General features: G+C 45.2%; 1 protein-coding gene across 5 annotated transcripts; it reads right to left on the bottom strand.

The window, feature by feature from the left end:
- Window positions 1-6: 6 nt before the first annotated feature.
- LOC143319264 (girdin-like) lies at window positions 7-18,916 on the bottom strand. Of its 5 annotated transcripts, none has more exons than XM_076728064.1 (28): window positions 18,407-18,768; window positions 18,234-18,325; window positions 16,555-16,660; window positions 14,795-14,864; window positions 14,122-14,180; window positions 13,952-14,035; window positions 13,683-13,823; window positions 13,263-13,441; window positions 12,124-12,205; window positions 11,152-11,310; window positions 10,197-10,343; window positions 9,886-10,030; window positions 8,725-9,402; window positions 8,422-8,627; window positions 8,137-8,331; window positions 7,717-7,847; window positions 7,472-7,610; window positions 7,189-7,362; window positions 6,791-6,952; window positions 6,350-6,627; window positions 6,098-6,241; window positions 5,814-6,000; window positions 5,247-5,392; window positions 4,953-5,045; window positions 3,978-4,189; window positions 2,998-3,078; window positions 1,960-2,025; window positions 7-1,729 (listed from the first exon to the last, which is right to left on the bottom strand). In XM_076728064.1, the coding sequence occupies exons 1-28, from the start codon at window positions 18,467-18,469 to the stop codon at window positions 624-626; spliced, it is 5,325 nt and encodes a 1,774-aa protein (XP_076584179.1). In that variant the 5' UTR covers window positions 18,470-18,768; the 3' UTR covers window positions 7-623. The 5 variants fall into 5 exon arrangements, with proteins under 5 accessions (XP_076584179.1, XP_076584178.1, XP_076584180.1 ...); XM_076728063.1 differs by having other exon boundaries at window positions 7,472-7,613; XM_076728065.1 differs by lacking the exon at window positions 2,998-3,078 and having other exon boundaries at window positions 7,472-7,613; window positions 18,407-18,916.
- Between the last annotated feature and the right edge of the window lie 738 nt (window positions 18,917-19,654).

Here is a 19,654-nt window from a genome sequence, read left to right on the forward strand (position 1 = left end):
TATTTTACATAGAGGATTTCTTTAATTGAGGGGATGAGTGGACAGGTACACGTCCTGTTTTTACAAGCTTTACACAGTTTCACACAAATGAACGTCACATTTCCCTCAGGATCAAATTAAAATCCAACAGACTAATCAATCAACTTCAAATAATTTAAAAGTTCTGTACAGGAACAGAGCATAAATAGAAGCAGAGGAAACGAACAAAACGTTTTGGCAAACACATACATAACAGGATTGTCAGTGTAGTAAATGGTAAACAGCTTGGAGTCACAACACCAATCTAATTTTTAATGGGCAAAAGATGATATCTATCAATACATCATTCAGTTATATTAAACAGAATTTGTCCAAAAAGAGAACCACAATGGAAAGATAATGCCGTGAATCTCTGGATTTACACTCAGGTTTATTAATGTGCTGGAAAAGCTAGTAATGTTACTACAGCAGCGTGAAAAACATTTCCTTTACACTTTTAAGATTACTGTATACTCAGGTAGTCAGTGGAATAAAACGCAATTACATTATAGTGACTTAAACTGTGTGCTTCGGTTGATGTGATGGAAAGTGGCCCCTGCTTTAGAGAGCCAACACATTCACATTCACTGATGTGACAGCTGCTTTCATGCGATAGTGAGTGGCCGGTCCTTCTCCTCCAGCCCTACTGCATGTTCTGCATCTTGACTCTGCTCATTTTCCACGTTGAGCTGTGTGTGTGGTGTGTTAAGAGGAGACTCCTGGGTCTCAAGTGGACAGTTTTGCACCAGGGATGGCTCTGGATAGTGCACGGCCTGGTTGTGGCTGAGGGCGTCCAGACTAGTCGTGGTTGTGACCACAGAATCGCTGAAGATTGTGTTTGAGAAGACAGAGTTGAAAGTGAATGAGGAGCCAAAAAGTGACTCCTGCACAGGGGACTTGGGGTAGTCTGTAGGAACAACTACTGCTGGGTCTCTGGGAGGTTTGACTGGAGGAATGGGCTCAGGCTCACTGGTATTGGTGTCTGGTTCTGGTTGCTGCTGACTAGCTGTTTCCTCCTGATTTTTGCTCTCTTCTAAAATCTGGACAGACGGTGGGTCAGTCTTGGCCGTCACCCTGCAGTCACTGTTTACACTGGCGCGTCTGGACGATCCCTCTGCTGTGGAAATGACGCTGCTGGCTCGGGGGAGAGTTGTGGGCGACCTGGGCCCTTTCAGTCGCCCCTCTTTGCCCAGAGGGGTGGAGAAGCAGTTGAGGCAGCCAGACATTGAAGATGACTTACCCTGAACATACAGCACTGTGACAGGTGAACAAACTGAAGCTCGGGTAGTCTCAGCTTTGCTAGAGCTCAGTGTTGAATTCACCCCACTGAGCCCTGGGTTTGCTTTGACTGTGCCTCCTGAATCTGATGAGCGACGTGTCACTTTTCCTCTTGACCCCCTTCGGATACTTTTTGTTCCCCTTGTGAGCCAGAAGTCCTGAGAGAGGCCAGATTCTTTCTGTTTTGGTATAAACTGGATGTCTGAATTCTGACTGCCAGTGATGGGAATGGTAGAGGCCTTCTCCTTGTGCTGCTGCTTCAGTGTGTGTTGGGGGGTGGAGGTATCACTGGGTGGCTGGTTGGAAGAGGAAGAGCGGCGTGATGGGGGCTGCTGGACAGGGCTGCTGCCATTTGACCATGGCTCGTTTTCCAGACTCAGGCTGAACTCACCGCTGCTCTCACTTTGGGCTCGACTTTGCACGCCATTCAGCCCTAGAAAGAGATTATGATGCTTTTTTAAGAGCTACAATAATGAGTATGCTTAATGACCAACAGGGGGCAGCACAGTCTTTCTATAACAGTTGGTGGTCTTTGTGGTCAGCATAGAGATTAATATGAAACAAGGTCATGATTGCAATTTGATGGATTTACTCTAATTCCTGAGCTGGTAATACATCTGTATGCTTGCTGAATCCTCTAAACGAGTATCCACAGGGCTTTACCGTGATTCTGCAGCTCGTCGTTGTCCTCAAATCCAGATGGCACAGCACTGTCATTAGAATCCTTGTCTGTGGAGCATGAGAAATCACTGAATGGCTACATGACAGACACTTCACTTAAAAATGAGAGAAAGCAGACAAGAGTGCTGCCTTCTCTCTCCTCTCCTCTGCACTTTATTCTAGCGTCTACCTACTGCAGATGACATCAAACAGAACAGTGGCTCGTGACTGCCTATACCTGTAACCCAAAGCTCAGACACATCTGGAGCAGTGTCGGTGGTGTCAGTGGTTGTAGTGGTGGTGGTGACGTGGCCAGATGGTACAGAAGTGGGATGATTGAGGTGGAGGATGGACAAGATGGATGTAGTAAGGGATGAGGTCAATGCGCTCTTCCTGTCCTCCTCCACATCAGCCTGTGACCCCTCCAGCTGCTCTGAGCTGCCTGCCCACCGCTCCTCCTCCAACGGGGCCGAGGGGTACGCCAAGCTGCTCAGGGCTGCGTTGTTGGATGGAGGAGTGGAAGAAGTGGGAAGTGGATGAGGTAGGGGGAACAGACAGGTGAATTGATCAGGGGGATTAGGAGGTAATTTGGGCTATGGCGTGGACAACACAGAGACAGGGGTGGTCTGCATCCTCCATAAGATTTAAAATGTTTCCCTACAGTGCAGCCGTCTCCTGGTAGGACAGAGCTCATGCAGCACCAGTGTCCTCCTGCAATGCAGCATTTCTATGACCTCTATTAACAACATACCCCAGATTGTCTTCAAATATAGCTACCCTGCTAAAAAATGACTGGTGCAGATGCTTAAGCTGAAATGTTAAGTTAGTGCGGTGAAATGAGGTTATGATGGACAGAGCACTGACATATGGCTGCTGATTTTACACCTGCTGCGAAGCATCCTTGCTGACAACGACGAAGCTGTTATATCACATAGCAGATGGTGAAGAAAAGCATAGATTCACTTGGTATTATCAAGTTAGCAGTGAAGTAAAAGGCTACAGTCAAGATGAGGGAAGGCGCCGGACCACAGTCTTTCTTACACATGGAACGACGGAAGAGGGACTTGACTTTGTCTCTGTCCTTCAGCCTGTTCCTCATACGGGGAAACATTTTCAGAGGGGCTATTTAACAGCAAGTGCGGCCACATGGGAGGTAGACAAAGGGATGGATGCAAGCGGAGAGAGGGACGTTAGGGAGGACAGGGGTCGGAAGGGACGGAAAAGACAAGGGAAAGAAGGAGGCAGGAGCGAGAAATACATTAACAAACAAGAAAGACACAGGGAAGACATATTGAGGAAAGTTCACACACATCGTGCATCAGGAAGAATGACCTTTTGGACCTCTCACACAAACACACACACACACACACACACACACACACACACACACACACACACACACACACACACACCCATACAAACTCACATGCTTGCTCTTAAATCAACTGAAATACCTGCAACAGTTATTTATTTATTTATTATGCAGACTGTCTGAAACTTCTTCACTAGACACATCCACTTACTAAGAACCCATTCTTTAAATGTAAGTGTTAGTAAACATATAAGTTTGGAGAATATTGAAATTCCCTCAGCACTTCAAGCTTTTTTTAACTTAAAATGGAGTTAATAAAATGGAGGCTGAGACTCTGCTTAGGTCACACTGTGTGACGGCTGTGTATGACGCATGAGCTTAAAGGAGTTCACATGACAACAGTGCTTCAAGAGTTTTACTTTGAAATCCATTTACTTAAAAAATGTGGAGGTGGAGGCAGAAGTTTGGTCAAATTTTGAGAGGATGTCTGTCCTCCAAATGCAGCTTCATGTGTGTGAGTCATCTCTCTGTCCTCTGGCTGTGGGCTGGACCTTACATGAACGCAGTGAAAGACGTTTGTGCCCTGCCTCTGATGGTGGTCTTACTTCCTGGTCTATGACTGAAGCAGCAGTGAGGGGGGGACTTTGATGCCTTGATTCCACGAAGTCAATGGGAGATGATCTGGTGAATTCAAGAAGGTCATACTCACTGCTGTGACGTTGGGGTGAGATGGCATCACCTGCTGGAGTGGAGGCTGAGCCTCCAGAGCCATCTAAGCTGATGAAGGAGCTGTTGTCGTGACAGAAGTGGTGTGGCTCAGCAATGCCTGAGTGTGTGGGTGTGGGTGGGCGGTCGGGTCCATGCTCACGGCTACTGGATTTAATCAGCTTCTTCAGTTTCAGAGTGATCCAGTTTCCACGTCTGTGGGCAGATATGCAAGAGGAAACAGTAACAGCAACAGCATGGGACATAGATAACATGTACTGGGAGACCTGTATTGGGCACCAGTCAGTCAATCACCAAACATGGAGATTTGAGCTGGACTAGCAATGAATGTGTAATTTCCAGATTAAACAAAGGATACCTAAAGCTGCAATATTCTTATATTAACAATGGGCTACCACACATAACAAATGTGTCTGTGAAGGGGGTTGTACGTAGTGACAAATCCATACAGAATTATTATCCAAGTCTGCAATCCCTCTCAGCTTTCCTCGGGGTATGAATGTCTCGAAGCTCATTGTTTAGGTTTCACGGCACGCAGCTACTGTTTTGGTGCACTCATTCTGCTCACAGTGGCATTTTTGCCTGGCAGGAAGTTCAGTTTTTCAGTGAAAAAGCTCTGCTAATCCCACAGTGCTGAACCTTCTTCAGCAACAAAAGTTTTATTTCCCTCAGGAAGTTGATGGAGACCAAAAACAGAGGTGAAAAAAATCAGTTAATGTGGGTTCAAAAGACAGTCGGCTAACCAGTTAGCACATGGACAAACACGTCCTGCTATACAGAGATGGAGAACCAGTATTGAACTGAAATGACATAACTCAACGCTGAACAGTATGAATTAACCAAATACCACTGTAGAAAGTATTGAAAGTGAAAACAGAGATTTGACCTGTCACAGTCATTTCACCATAGTAATGGTAAGATCATTAAATCATAGGTATCAGTATTATAGATAACTTACCTGCGAGGAGGCGATGGCTCATAGAACTTGTACTGGTCCATTATCTTTTCCTCCAGCTTCTCCTTCTGCCTCCTCAAATCATTAAGCTTGTCTCTGAACAGAGACAGGCAGAGAGAGAAAATAGATTGGTTATAATTGTTGATTACTCTGGTATTTTGGTGCCCTGTACAGGGCACATTGTGCTGTTTGTTTAACGCATTAGCTCACTGACAAATGAAACATGCTGTAAATCAACACATTAGATCCTGTTTAGTGCTACATTATCTCCTCATGGTGTTAGCCCTATTTACTTACATATACTGTCTCTCTTCAACGTGAAACAGATCCTTGCTCTCCATAGTCTGTTCTAACAAGGTTCGGTTCTGTAGCATCAGGGTCTCGATCTGGCTGAGCAGGTGGCGATTCTCCTCCTCCAGGTTGCCCTTCAACTGGCTCAGCAACTAAACATCCCATAGAAAAGCAGGCATACATGCACATGTGTAAGCATGCATACAAAACACACACTCATACAATTATTAAAGGTGCAATATGTAAGAATTGGCCACATGTCGAATTCATACTCCAAACAAATAATGGGCCGCATGTCATCAGAGTAACTGCTGCTAACTGTGGCAATAGCTTGTTAGCTCAGTTAGCCATGTAGCTGGTGATTCTATCAGCTAACTCTGCCCAAACTGGGAGCTGGTTTTTATTTTTTGAAATTGTTAAACTAAAATTCTTACATATTGCTCCTTTAAAACAAAGAATTGCAATACTATACATAAAGTCATCTTCTTGAATCTACTGTATGCAGCCCTGACTCTAAAGAGATAATAGGCAATAGGCACTACCACACCAGCACAACCTGCGGCATGTCAGTACCTCACACTGGTTGGTGAGCTTTGTGGAGGTGATGTCCAGCTGCTGAAACTCCTTCTTGAGCTTGGAGAAGTCGGCCTCCAGCCAGGTGTGCTCCAGCTTGGCCTCATTCAGCTGGCTCTTGAGCTGCTTGTGATCTGCTGTCAGCAACTCGTTGTCGTTCAGAAGCTGACGGTACGTCTGGTTCAGCCTTAAAAGAAGATGTACTGTGATGTTTAGCCACGCATTTGTCTAGCCATGCATTAGTGTGCATGTGCTCCAGCCGGTTCATGCGTGTGCCTCCTTACCAGTCCTTCTCGTCACGGAGCCTGCAACATTCAGCGGCAGTGGTCCTGTGCTGTTCTTTCTCCAGAGCCATCCTCATCTGCTCCTCCTTCAGGGCTTTCTCCAGGTCCTCTAGCTTGGTCCGCTGCTGCAACAGGCTGTTGTACCTAAAGATACCATCAAACACACACACACAAGCATCTCGTACCACATGACGTGATCCATTTCAATTCATCCACAGTGCCTTGATTGTGGCTGCCTCTCCTTTCACCTACCTGTCCTGCAGCGTGCGATGCTCCAGCTCCAGTGTGCGATGGGCATTTTTCAAACAGCCATGCTTGCCCATCAGGACCTCATACTCCATGGCCTGCCGCTCGTGCAGGGCGGCCAGTCGCTCGTGATCTCGTAATAGCTGCTCATGAACACCACGCAGCTCTTCACGTTCCCGTATGGCGCTGTCCCGCTCGCTCTCCGTCCCTGACTGCTGCTGCTGTAGCTGAGCATTCTGGGCCATGAGGGAGGCACTCTGTGAGTTCAGAGTGGATTTCTCCACCTGCAGAAGAATGGGAGCCAGTTGATTAGGAGTTAATGTGGCACAAATGCTTTCAGTGCACATGCTGTCAGCATGCATACTGATGCAGAGGCTGAGAAAAGATTCTTCCAGAACTCTATCAGCAATATACGTGTGTGTGTGTGTGTGTGTGTTGTGGCGGCACCTGTAGGTTAGCGTTGTGTGTCTGCAGGGCTGTGTTGTTCTCCTGCAGTGAGGCAGCCTGCCTCTGCAGGGCGAGGATCTGAGCCTGCTGGCTGTCAGACTGACTCTCCAGCTGCTTCAGCAAAGCCTGCATAGCCAGGCGCTCTGCCTCCAGTGTCGCATTCTGGAGAGGATAGGGCGAGAAGGGGAGAACAGAATAGAAGATGAGAGACGTAAGATGCTGATAATACTTTGCCAAACTGCAGAGAGACGAAGAACATGACATCTTAATGCCCTTGATACATTGTTATGTCTGTCATTAACATAAATCAACACCAAAAGCAAGGGCTAGTGTGTTTAAGTATCAAAAGTATAAGGTTATAAATTGATCATCTGCTTTAATGAAGGTCAACCACTGACATTCCTCTCCACTTCAATGAGACGGTCTTTGAGCTTCAGCAGTTCCTTGGTGGCCTCCTGGCTTTCACGCAGCCATTCGCTCATTGCTCTGCCAGTCTCTCTGGGAGGGGTGGAGCTTGATGCTGTCAACTCTTCCTCCTGCCTCTGCTGCAAGGCCTCATAGCTCAGCTTCACCTGTGAGGTAAAAGAGGTCAAACACTTGGATCTGTAACAAAGTACAATGCATTTGTCTCAGATGTGACACTAACAGGCCTGCAAAGGTGAATTTTCAGACATGACTTACAGTCTTGAGCTCCTGGCGCAGCTGCTGGTTCAGGTTGGACGATTCCTGCAGACGAACCTCCAAAGCTGCCATCTTGTCCTCTTTAATCTGGAGAGATTTTTTCAGAGATGACTCAAACTCTGACTCCAGCATCTTGAACCTGCTGCATAGAGGAGAGAAGTTCTGTGACACTGTAACACTCCACACTTCTTACCATATTCCCTTCAACAGTTACAGAATGGTAACACCAAACCGTATGGAAGCACCTGTTGTCTGGGGCCTCCTGTTCAGCCAGCTGTGTACTCTCCTGGTTCAGGGCCTTCATTTCCAACTCATGGGCCAGCCTCTCCAGTTCATTGTCTCTCTGCTGGGTCTTCAGCTTCTCGCTCACCAGCTCCTAAAGAAGGACAGTATACCTGGATTACACTACAGAGCCTCTTTTCATACATTCATTTTACAGTATTTTTACTTGCTTTCATCATCTTTTTTCAAAATAAATGTTTGTACTTAGAGTTGGATGAGTTGTGGATCTTTGTAAAATCTTGCATCTGACCAAATCATAAAATCTATCAAAGGTCAGACGGCCTCTGTAAAACACGTGCACACTGCAGCTGTAGCATTATCAGTGAAACGTCAGGGCAGGTCAGGGCAGATTATGTCTTCAGTCAGCGTAAATTCGACAGCACCTCTCTGAGGGTGGCCAGGGTCCTCTGGTCGATAGCTGTTTGCTTGGTCAGTTCTCTGTTGTCTCCCTCCAGGCCTTTGACCCTCTCAGCAGTCTCCCTTAATGCCTCCACCTCCTTGACAAGAAAACGCACCTCTCTTTCCAGACTGGCCATACAGACATTGCTGCTGTCTAAGTTGGCTTCCTGAATTTCAGCCTGAGACAGAGAAAGGTAGAACAGAAGCCATGTTATTAAAGGGTAGTGTAATCTTTCCAAACATTATCCCTTATATAAAAGCCTACCTACCTGCTGGCGGAGCCTTCTATTCTCTTTCTCTAGCTGCCTCTTTTCCCTCTCCAGGACAGTGGTTTCTTGCTCCAGGCTTTGCTTCTCTTTTTCCAGTTGCTCCAGGCGGCGTGCAGAGATCTGAAGTTCCTCTAAAGTGGCCTGCAGACTCTGGTTCTCCGCCTCCAGTTCCTGAACCTCTGCCTCTAGCCGCTGAACTTTGCGGTCTAAAGAGATGGAGGGTAGAAGAAGAAATAAACTATGTAGTATATGCTTGACAGCATGATAGCAATCTTTAATGTTTTTTTGATCTACAGAACCCACCAGTGTTGTCGAGGGAAGTCTGTAGATGCTGGTTAACCGTGTCCAGGGCCCTGCACTTGGCCTCCAGCCGCTGTGTGTGCTTGCTGGCGTAGGAGGAACGTGTTGGCAGACCTGTGAAGATGCTGTCATGGCAGGGACTCCTGCTCTTGGAGCCAGGGGAGTGATCACGCGATCCCACAAAACAATGGAGCCTGTTGTGACTGTTTTCTAAGACTTCCAGGTCTGACATCAGTTCTTTGAAATGATCTCCACCGTCTGCATCCTCTAGCTGTCCTTTCTCCTGAATATGAAGGTCTGGAATATCTGTGAGGAGGATCTCACTTTGGTCTCCCTCCAGCTCTTCTGCGTTTAGCAGCTGATGGCAGTTTGAATCTCCATTCAGTATTGGCTGTACTGCTGTTCTGAGTGGGAACACATTAGCGCTGTTTTCCATATTTGAGCGGGAGGTTTGCAGACCCGTGGGCTCATCTGTTGATGAGATGCAGTTGTTGGTGCTACGCCTCACCTGGCAGACATGGTCACACTCAAGGTGGTGGCTATGTTTGGGCTCTGTGCTGTTGTTCATAGAGGCAGCTCTGAGTTCCTCTATGGTCCTTAAGAGACTTTGGTTCTCCTTCTCCAGCTTCAGCATCCGACTGCGGGTCCTTGCACTCACCTCCTCGCTAAGAGTCTGCTGGCCTTTACACAAACACATGATGGCAATTAACTGAAGGAGGTGAGGACGTGAGACAGACAGAATGACAGACTAGCTGTAAACACTTCAAGGAGGCGCGAGGCTTTTCGTATGCAGAGTGAGACACACTTCAGTTCACTAGCAGCGGCATCAGTAGCAGCTCCATTCAATAAGGGACGTACCAGTGTTTAAGTTAACGTACACAGTTATTATACATCACATATACTATACAAAATCCAAGCAATTCATTTGCTTTATCAAAAAAACAATACTGACATGATAAATCTGTAAATCCTAATTTACAGTGTTTGGTGAAAACTCTCCTGATCCACGCACATCCAGTGAGGGAGCTGATAAGCTCATGTTTCAGCATACATTCAAACTGCATGCAGAGAGAAGCAGATAACAAGCACACAAAAGCACACATGCAACCAATCCCATCCACTAACTCTCCCATTACTTCACCATATGGTATCAGCAGCTCTTACCCTCAGAGTTCTCAGTGGTCTTGGAGAGTTGCTCTAGCTCCCAGCCCAGGTGCTGGGACTCCTCCATGCTCCTCCTCTGAGCCAAACACAGAGCCAGGTTCTCCTCCTGCAGCTCCTCAACGCGCCTCCGGTCTGCCTCCCTCTCCTGAAGTGACGACACAAAGTATCAGCTGAACAAGTTCTGTCCAGCTGCTGAAAGGACTAGACGACCTTTCAATCTTAAAGACGACTTTGCTTTCTAGCTGTTTTGGAATGTAATACAAGGTAACACAAAGATAAGACAACACATCCTTGTGTGCAGATGACCTGACCTGCTCCATGTCGTGGACCCGGGCCTTCAGCAGCAGACTGTGCTTCTCCAGCTGGTGGATTTTATCTGAGCGTGCCCTCCAGCCTGCCAACTGATCCTCCAACACCTCTTTGGTCTCCTGTAGCACCCTGTTATCCTCCTTTAGCTCCTGAAACACAAAACACCTCTCAGATTTATATATATTTTCTCTTCCTCACATGAAAAATTGCCCTTTATCTCCATCTTTCAATTTTCTTGTCCATCTCTAATGAAAGCTCACCTCATCAAATCACGCAGTAAATCATTTCAACTTTTGTTGGAGCAGTGTACTCAGTGATAGCTAGAAGTTCTTGAGTTGGGATTGATCCGATCCAATATCTATATGGGGTGCTAATACTGATGTGAGTTACTTTTCGGATATCAGACTGACCTCATCGACCCAGATTCCAATCTACATCCTGTTAACCTATTTCATAGGGTCTTTTGATAGTGTAGATATTTATTTCTCTACACAGTTCTTGCACTTTGATTCCAAATATTCACTTTGAATGAAGGAGTTTGCTATTGCACCCTTTGCAATATTCTTGTGATTTTTGAACTCGTATAGAAATCGATTTACTAGTAGTTGATAATGCATCGCTGTGTAATTGATCTGCTCAAGCTTGTTCTAGTACACCTGTTTGTATGTGTAGCCTACTTAACCTACAGTTCAAACAACTTGCTTTGGAATGCATTTGAATCTAATTTATAGCCTCATGTAACGTTACTACCAGCAACAACAATGGCAGTAATAATAATAGTAATAATAATGATAATGAAGAAAAAAGAGCTTTGGCATCAGTGTCAATAACGGAATTCAGGTATTAAAATCAGATCAGAACTGAATAAAGTAGATCAGTGTATCCAAGTTCCAACCATAAATCAAAAAATGTATGTCTCAAAATTTACTGCTAAAGCACTTATGAGACTGCATCAACCTCCACTTTGGCTTTGTAGAACTCCATCTTGTGCAGCTGCTCCCTGTAGCGTCCCACTTCACTCTCCAGCTTGTCTGCCTTCATGGCTCTCTCTCTCTGCGCGTCCAGCTCGTCACGGTAGGTACGGGCTGCACGGGCGTCTACAAGCAGCTGGGAGTTCTGGTGAAGGTTCACACACAAGCACGATTTATAGCAAAGTCAGCTCACACAACCGTTCTTTCTCCACTAGTCTTTACTGTGGGAAACTTCCTCAGAAGAAGCTTTCATATTAACACTACACCAAATGACGACCTGCACTGTGAAAGGTGTGGCTCCTTGTGATGAACCCACAGAAAATAATCACCCAACTCTGCAATTCCCCTTTAGCTTTTCTGCCATTTAGCTAATTGTTTTGGTGTTACAGACAACTACTTTATTGTTCTGTCTCACAGCCCTCACCAACCTCATTTTGAGGTGCAGGTGGTTTAGCAGGCAGTTATGATGAACCCACTGTGCAGACACCAAACGGCACACAGACAAAGTTAGAAACTAGCTGGTGGAGCATTTAGCAGTTAAAGAGCCAGATATTTCCCTGGGAAGTTTTCATTGGACATTCATCAGGCAGACACAAACATGCCTATGAATGAATGCTAATGTCTAAATATGCCTATAAATAAGCAGCTGTTTGCTTATTAACCTGTTCCGCTGCCCCAAAAGTGACTGAAAGAAATCAAATCACTCTGCTTCAGTTTCCAGAGTGGTCGCTGGAAACCATGCTAACTTGCCTAGGCCACATGCTCTGATTCAGACAAATCCACATAAGCTCTAATTGTGTCTCTGAGTCTGAGTTTGTAGGTTGACATTTGCTGTCATTAAGTGCTTCTTTGCAGCAAAGGATGGCGTGCAGTAATCTGTGTAATCTGCAGAACGGTCAGGAGGTTACTGTGTGTCACCATCAGAAGGAGCTGCCATCTATCCTTCTATTCTTCGAACCTCCTGCTGGATCCTCTTCAGCTCGGCCTCCATGTTCTCCAGCTCATGTCTGCAGTCCAGCATCTGCTCACTCTTCTCTTCTCTGGTGTTAAGATGTGCAGTGCACAGACACAAGCATGTGTGTTGGTTAGTAATTAGTAGTTACCGCTTTTCTCCAATACTTTTATGTATATTTAAACACAGCAATTGACCAAACACATGAGGGAGCACATATATACACGTACATTCAACTTTCAGTCAATTTGTTTTTATTAGTTTTTCTAATTTCAAATGCTGAGTGGCAAATTCCAAATGATAAGTAGGCTCTATTAATGATAATATAAAGATCAATAAAACACAATATTATTTTCTTTCCCATGTTATTGAGCCATTGCTGGTTCAGATATATGCATATGAAAGAAGTGAAAAGCCAGGGCTGTTCAAAAGTTCAAAGTCATAAGTTTAAGAGATATCGTGTTTGCCCAGGGGCAGCAGTGTGTGAATCTGAGCATCCCCACAAGAGTGGACAATACAGCCGAGAAGACGGGATGGAGAGGAAAGATGGAACTGAGGTCTTGATCGGATCAGGGTTAGTGTGTGTGTGTGTGTGTGTGTGTGTGTGTGTGTGCATGCAGTATCCGCTGAAATTCAGAGGCAATGTGGGTCAGTGGTAGTGCACAGCCATGGAACCTGCCAAGCAGGCAGTAATGTGGGCCAAACTCCCCAGGGCATCTCTTATCCTGTAGTATCTCTCTCTCTCTCTCTCTGCCTCTCATTCACTCTGTATTGGCAGTTCCCCAGAGGAAAGGCTAACTCTTTACCAGCAGCCATCCTGATAGAGAAGCTAATACTATAGTAAGACACAATATTAAACTCAACAATCACTTACTGTGGGAATGGACAACTTCTGTCACTTCTGTGTATTCCTACACCATTAGAGCTCAGAGCAACAGTTTAATAGGCATCGGCACGTTTGCTCAAAGATGCTTTTATGAAGGTGAAATTTTAAAGGAGTCATTTTTTTCTGTTCACCTAATTGCATGAACTAAATGCAGAGGCTTTTTATACTACTTCTCCCCTGACAATCTCTCATTTAACTGCATTGTACTTTGAGTTTTTGCAGAAAATGATTTATTTTTCTCTGTCCACTTGGTACTCACAGTTCTTGTCTCAGTCGTCTGATCTTGGCCTTAGAGTCGGCCAACTCCACCGCCAGGTGTTGCTGAGTCCCAGCTTGCTGCTGCTGCAAGCTGGGAGAGTAGCTGGCAGACTGTGGGCTGGAGGGGCTATTGAGCAAGCTAATCATACCGTCCTTCTCCTGCATGAGATCTGATATAGTCTGCAAAAAAGACAGGTTACAGATTTCCTTTAGCAGACGACTCAATACTCTCATTCTGAGTAGAACTGTAGAAACTTATCAACTGAAACAGTTTCACTAACTACAGAGAAGTTTCTACCAATATACAACTTCATGTACAAAATATGTGCGGATTCATAGATGAGTTGGCAAACTCACAAAATCATGCAGTTAATATTCATTCCTTAAAGAAGCAGAATAAATGAAAGAAAATCAAATATACCTCTAGATGGGCGTCCCTCTGGTCCAGCAGATTTCGGAGGTGTGTGGCCATGTTCCTCGCTGCAGCCTCCAGCTCATCTGGGTGCACCTCACTGGACTCCAACCACTGCAGATCCAGCACGTTCACCTGACTGTGGGTCAGCTGGTAAACATGGGAAGGGACAATCAGCATAGCAGGAAACACTATAACGTATAATGTGATACAAGCACGACTACACACATTTTTTTCTGCTGTGGCATTTTGAAGCTTGTGTCACATAAAGTCAGTACCTCCTGAATATGTGCAGCTATGGCAGCTTTCGTGTCAAAGTCAAGCGTCTGGATCCTCTCAATGTACTCCTCCTTCTTCTCACACTGGACATAAAAATAGAAAGACATTTAGATTCTCACAGCCCACGCAGTCTGTGTCAGGTTTCTGCACACAAATCGTCAGCCTTTACCTGGACTGCACATCCTAACAGCAGCAGCAAAAGCTTCTTTATTTCCTCCACACTTTGTTCTGTGGGGAGAAAAAAAAAGTTCATTGTATGAAATAAAACTTATCAGATTGAGGCAGTGAGGGCTGCTGGCATGGATTTAAGTCGAAATGAGGGTGAGCCGGTGAATTTGGGTCACCCTGCGCCAAAGCCTTACCATCACAAGCCAATGTAGTTATCAGACTGATAGAGTGCAATTGAATTACAACTGTATCAGAAAGAGCCAAAGCAGTTTGTGAGGAAATACTAACAGTGTTTTCACTGCTGGAAAAATTACCTGATTTTCATCGATCATTATTTATCACTTGCTTTGTATTGTTGCAATGCAATTAATAATTATGTCAACACTAATATTTCAATTTAGTTTCCTTGGCAGGGTTGTCTTCATAGTTTTTCAAATAAATCATAAATCACTTTGTTAATTAAACTCTACATTTTCTGTTTTAACTTGACCTATCAAGCAATGAGCCACTAAAGTTTTACACGTCCTAATCCAAGGTAAATGATGGGAAATCAATGCAGTGCTTATTGAGTATCAGCAAACAGACTAATCAGGCTTCCAACCACACACTGACTTAGCAGCTCCAATAGAGAGGAGAGACGAGGAATAGTCTGAGAGTCCTTTAAAAGAGCATACCACAGTAAGGAGTCCTGCCAAGAAGAAACACGTTTGGCAAAGGGATCATGATTAGTTGTCTCAGATTATCCTGCAAAAAAACGAAAGAGAGAGAAACCGAGAGAAAGATGAGGGAGATGGGTCGAGAAAACGGAAGATCAACACATTTAAGGCCAAAGTGAAACAAGGACAGAATACAACGCTTCTTGAGGTCTGGCCAAAGTGCTTGAATGGACAGAGGCGTATGTATGTACAGCACATAGCAGCTGCTTTAACACATGTAAAGAAACCCAGCCAACAAATGGAGGAGTGCTCTGAATGGGTGGATGACAGAGCCAGTTTCCCTGGTGCGGTGGTGAAATCCACCAAAACTGTTTGGTACAGCCTTGAATCAGGCTGTAAGTGGCTTGCGTTCATGCATGTGTGTACAGTATGTGCGCTGTGTGTGAGCGTGCAGTGTCACAGTGATTGTTAATAGCTCCTAATGATGATAAGTGAGCCTGTACAGTTCAGGAAGCTATTACTGATCCCCATATGCAAGGAAAGCTGCAGTTGACTGGAGTCATTTAGTCTTTGATGTAAAACAGTCTGCACCAACAGTCATGTTTTCCAGTGACCACCACCGTGACCCGGTCAGGAAAGTTCAACAGACCATGAATCTCCCATCATCCTCTCCTTCCCTAGCTTAATGTGGCTTGACCAAGACAGTGGCCATGGTAAACATTATAGCAGCTAAAACATCACCATGTTAGCATTGTTACTGTTATGTTAGCATTCTGACATAAGTGTGTATCTCAAAGCACAATTGCAACAAAACAGAGGCTAACAGAGCTGCTAGCATGACACTCCTCAGTCTTATTTTTCATCCAGTGGAGGAGCCAAGTGCTTCGACTGATCTGACAACATAAAAATAACCCACATTGGACCAGAATGGGTGTGACGTTTCCATGACAGCCCTACATCCACTTTTACTGAAGTGTGCTTGATTAAGAGTTATCTTAATATGAGCAAAGGCACAAATAAAAAGCTGCAGTGTCTTAAATAGGATGTGTTTAAGCAAGAAGCAGACATACATAAATTATGATGTTTTTTCCCCAATGTTAGTTACTTGTACTGAGAGCTGAAGTCAACGCAACTAAGTTTAGCAAGAGTCACTGCAGCCGAAACAGTGATTAGACAAGCCATCGTTGTTATCAGATATACTGTTAATCTGCGGTAGCAAATACGATATATAAGGCCATTGCTCCTTTGCAGTGCAGTCTGAAGAAGAACTTGATGGTCCTGTCCTAATTGAAAGCACTGTTCTTGTGATCTTAACAGATTTTAACAAAAGAAAGCTTAGCTCAAACTGCACTTAATCACTCTGACACAGACAGAAAATCCAAGATTCAACATCAGCGGAGTCTGCCCGTGAATCTCATGACTTCATGTGTCACTTTAAAGCTCCATCTGCCTGTGGCTCAGACTGCAGCTTTACTCTGGCCCTCTGCAGTGCTCCAGCCTCGCTCCTGTGCTGATTACACAGATGTGTACATGGTGGATATTTAGGGCATGCATCTTAAGAGGAACTAGTTGATCTGCTGGGACACAAGTGCTACCAACTATCTGCTCTGCGCATGTGTCAGCCAGTGCGTGCGTGATGGATGATGCAAATTGAGGTAGGGCTGAAAAAATCCAAATTAAATGTTCAGATATCATAATCCGATGTAGATGGAAAGCTTTGCGGCCTGAAGCTTGGATATGTTTTATGACATATTATACAGCTGAGAAACAAAACTCACCAGATAAAACGTCTTGATCTGCTGAATGAGGAAGTTCAGGTTCTGGATCCTCTGACCTGCATCACTGCTCACTTTGTTTGCACCCTGAGGTGTAGCGGAGGGATTTCTGACAATGGAACAACATACAGTAAATGCATTTCACTTGACATTTCTGCTATTCACATACAAACAAATGGTTGTCAGTGGAATGGAGTGGGAGGAAGCTGCGAGCTGGCACAAGTCTTGGCTCAAGGATCACCCTGAAAACATGTATGAGGTCTCTATTCATTCCTAACTTTAGCCTGCGTGACGTCATTCCTTTCAGCCGACAAACTGGGTTGTTTTCGAGCCAAACTGGTGGCATGAGACTTTCCACCCAAAGGAGACTCTTTCGCTGGATACTTGGGCTGTTGGCTCAGGCCCACTGTAGTCTGGGCTTGAACTGTAATACATTATACTTGACATATTTTACATTCATGGAGCCTTGCGCTGTTTTATAGGTCAGACTTCACCTTGTTGCTCAGAAAAGGTAATAAATGAACTCTACGCCTGGGAAAAAAAGTATAGAGAGACAGACATAATGGATGAAAGGGAGACGGAGATGCTGCACAGTGCATCACATCTTTTAGCCTGCCTGTCTTCATCTCTGTGCTGTTTTTCCTGTTTCAGGGCCTCCTCCTCCCTCCCATCTGTGTCCCAGTGCTGCTAAACACCAGCAACAAGGCCCTAATCCCATAGGGTCTCCCAATCCAGGAGATTATCCCGCCTGTTGCCCTCCCCTCCCCTCCCCTGGGCACAGCATTGTTTTGCATTTAGAGCTGGTTATTGTGACCCTGGGGGATAAGTGGGATGAATGGATACTGTAGACTTGGGATGGCTAGACAGCATTATCCACAAGTGCATTGGGTCATCAGTTTTTTACCCTTTGTTTGCAACTCTTCAATTTCGGTTCTTACTCTACCGTGAGGAGTCATTTCATCCTGACAGGGTGGCTACAGTAAGTGTTAGCTCACAGAAGTCTTCAACACATCGCAAACTGCCACAGGACCATAAGTCGGTGTTTGTTAAGGGTGAGGGTAATTCTCTCAGAACATAAGGCACCCAAATCATAATCTCTTAAGTAGCATCTTGACAGTGTCTGATGGCCCTCATGACTGGGCAGATATGGTCCATTTCTACATTTGTTCTTTGAGGTGATGCCCCTCAGTGTTGGTCTCTGTATCTCTAACTCTCATGCTAATTCGACCATTTCTTCAGAGAAACCCTAACCTGTAAGTAATGAGGGAGTTGCATTTAAAAACTGCTGCAGACTACAAAGATCCCCTTTATTGCTGCAGAGTGACAAAGCCGGTACTGTTAGTGTCTGGATAAGAATGCAGACAGAAGCTTGGTACTGTACCAGAGGCTGCTACAGATGGCATGAGGGGAAGAGACACCTAATTCTTAAAAAAAAGAAGACTTTCATTGGGATGATGTCTAGTATTTGAACAATGTGCAACCACTGACATTTCATCCAAGCTTCTTCCCTTTAAACCTCCCAGTTAATCATAACTTAATGATTGATGCAATATCAAGCCTGCAACAGATAACAGCTTCAAAACACAGGCTGCTAATCTGAATATCCATCCGGGCCACCTCCATTAGAAATGTGACAAATGACATATAAGCTGCAAGAACAAAGCTGGCATGAGGTGACTTACATTTGTGCCATTATGTCGTTCAGAAAGACTCCATCCAGCAATTCAGAAAAGTCCAAGTGCACGCCCGCATCATGTGGCACAAATGTCTTCACCTACATAAGAAAGACAACGCAGGATGAGAGGCTTGATCTCACAGTGTCTGGCAGGAAATCAGAGCCTCCCGCATGACTTACCCAAGTGACAAGTGGGCTCAGCATGAACTGATCCAGACAGGGCAGAAAAACTCCACTTTCCATCGTCGCCGAGCTTGTGGGTGATCGGTCTGAAACAGAAAATCCCAGCTGTTTCAACCAGGAACAGGCTGGTAGCGACCTGGCAGCTACATGCTCCTCAGAAGTGAGCCAGTCCTGCAGAAGTGCACCATTCAGGTCGTCCCATCCATCTTGTTCAAAACTAGTTGAGAATGTCTTCTTGCCAATGCGGCGGAGATGCTCGGCGTTTCCTCTCACGGGGCTCCGCTTGCAGCAGCTACATCCACACCATCCCACAGTCGGTGTTCACGCACAGTCCTGTCCGCATTTTGTCCCGCAACACCACACACACACACACACACACACACTAACACATCCTCCTCTCTGCTGCAAAGGCATCTGCCGCCAGTCCCCCCACAACCCCTCCTCCTCCTCCTCCTCCTCCTCCTCCTCTCAGCCTCCCTGCTCGTCACACAGGAGTTAGCTCTGATCTGTGAGTGACTGTTAAAAAATATTAAGCAACCAAAAGTGACACTTTTAGCCAAATGTGCTAATTCCCTTTAAAAAAACTCTCAGTCCAGACGGCAGAAAACGACATGTTCCGCAGCAGAAGTACTAATAGAGCTATCCGAAATACTTTGCCTTTAATCTGTTACCATGACGACGGCGCCCCCAGCCGCCCCCATCAGCAGCAGCAGCCTCTTTTTCACGCGACAACAAAAGCAACAGTGCTGCTCACACACCCTCTGCGACCACCGCCTCAGATGACGATCCGAGAGCCGGAGCAGAAGTAGGATACGGGGCCACGAGCAACGACAACATGTTGTAAAGTTTTGAATGTGTGTGTGTGTGTGTGTGTGTGTGTGTGTTTAAAATGATCATCACCGGATAAACAATTTTAAACATAAAGTTTTCTTTTGTATAATTACCGTTAATTCATTTCCAACTAAATTCCCTCAACGTGATTACTGATGATGAAGCCTAATATGGTTTTAATATGAATCGGTTGAGCTCAGCTCTAAAAAAAAAAAAAAAAAGAAGAAGAAAAAAACGGATGAACTGAATCTGAAAGGGTGTATTTTATCCGAGACAGATGGATGGCAGTTCATATATGTGATGAGGTTCTTTGCTCTGAACACAAAGCCTCCAGTTTAATCATGCCAAACTTTGGCTGCCAAGCTAGGAACGGCCTGGGATGGCGCAATGGCACCATCTTGTGTTCAAGATTGG

This window comes from Chaetodon auriga, chromosome 4 (assembly GCF_051107435.1).
Source record: "Chaetodon auriga isolate fChaAug3 chromosome 4, fChaAug3.hap1, whole genome shotgun sequence".
Lineage (NCBI taxonomy): Eukaryota > Metazoa > Chordata > Actinopteri > Chaetodontiformes > Chaetodontidae > Chaetodon > Chaetodon auriga.

What these genes read in the sequence shown, in the direction of transcription:
- LOC143319264 (XM_076728063.1), bottom strand. Translation starts at nt 18,469, where the DNA reads ATGGAAAGTGGAGTTTTTCTGCCCTGTCTGGATCAGTTCATGCTGAGC. An exon ending in GACCACTGAGAACTCTGAGG is followed by an intron (nt 9,403 to 9,885) that starts GTAAGAGCTGCT and finishes GTTTGTGTAAAG; the next exon opens with GCCAGCAGACTCTTAGCGAG. An exon ending in GAGCCATCGCCTCCTCGCAG is followed by an intron (nt 4,190 to 4,952) that starts GTAAGTTATCTA and finishes ATCTGCCCACAG; the next exon opens with ACGTGGAAACTGGATCACTC.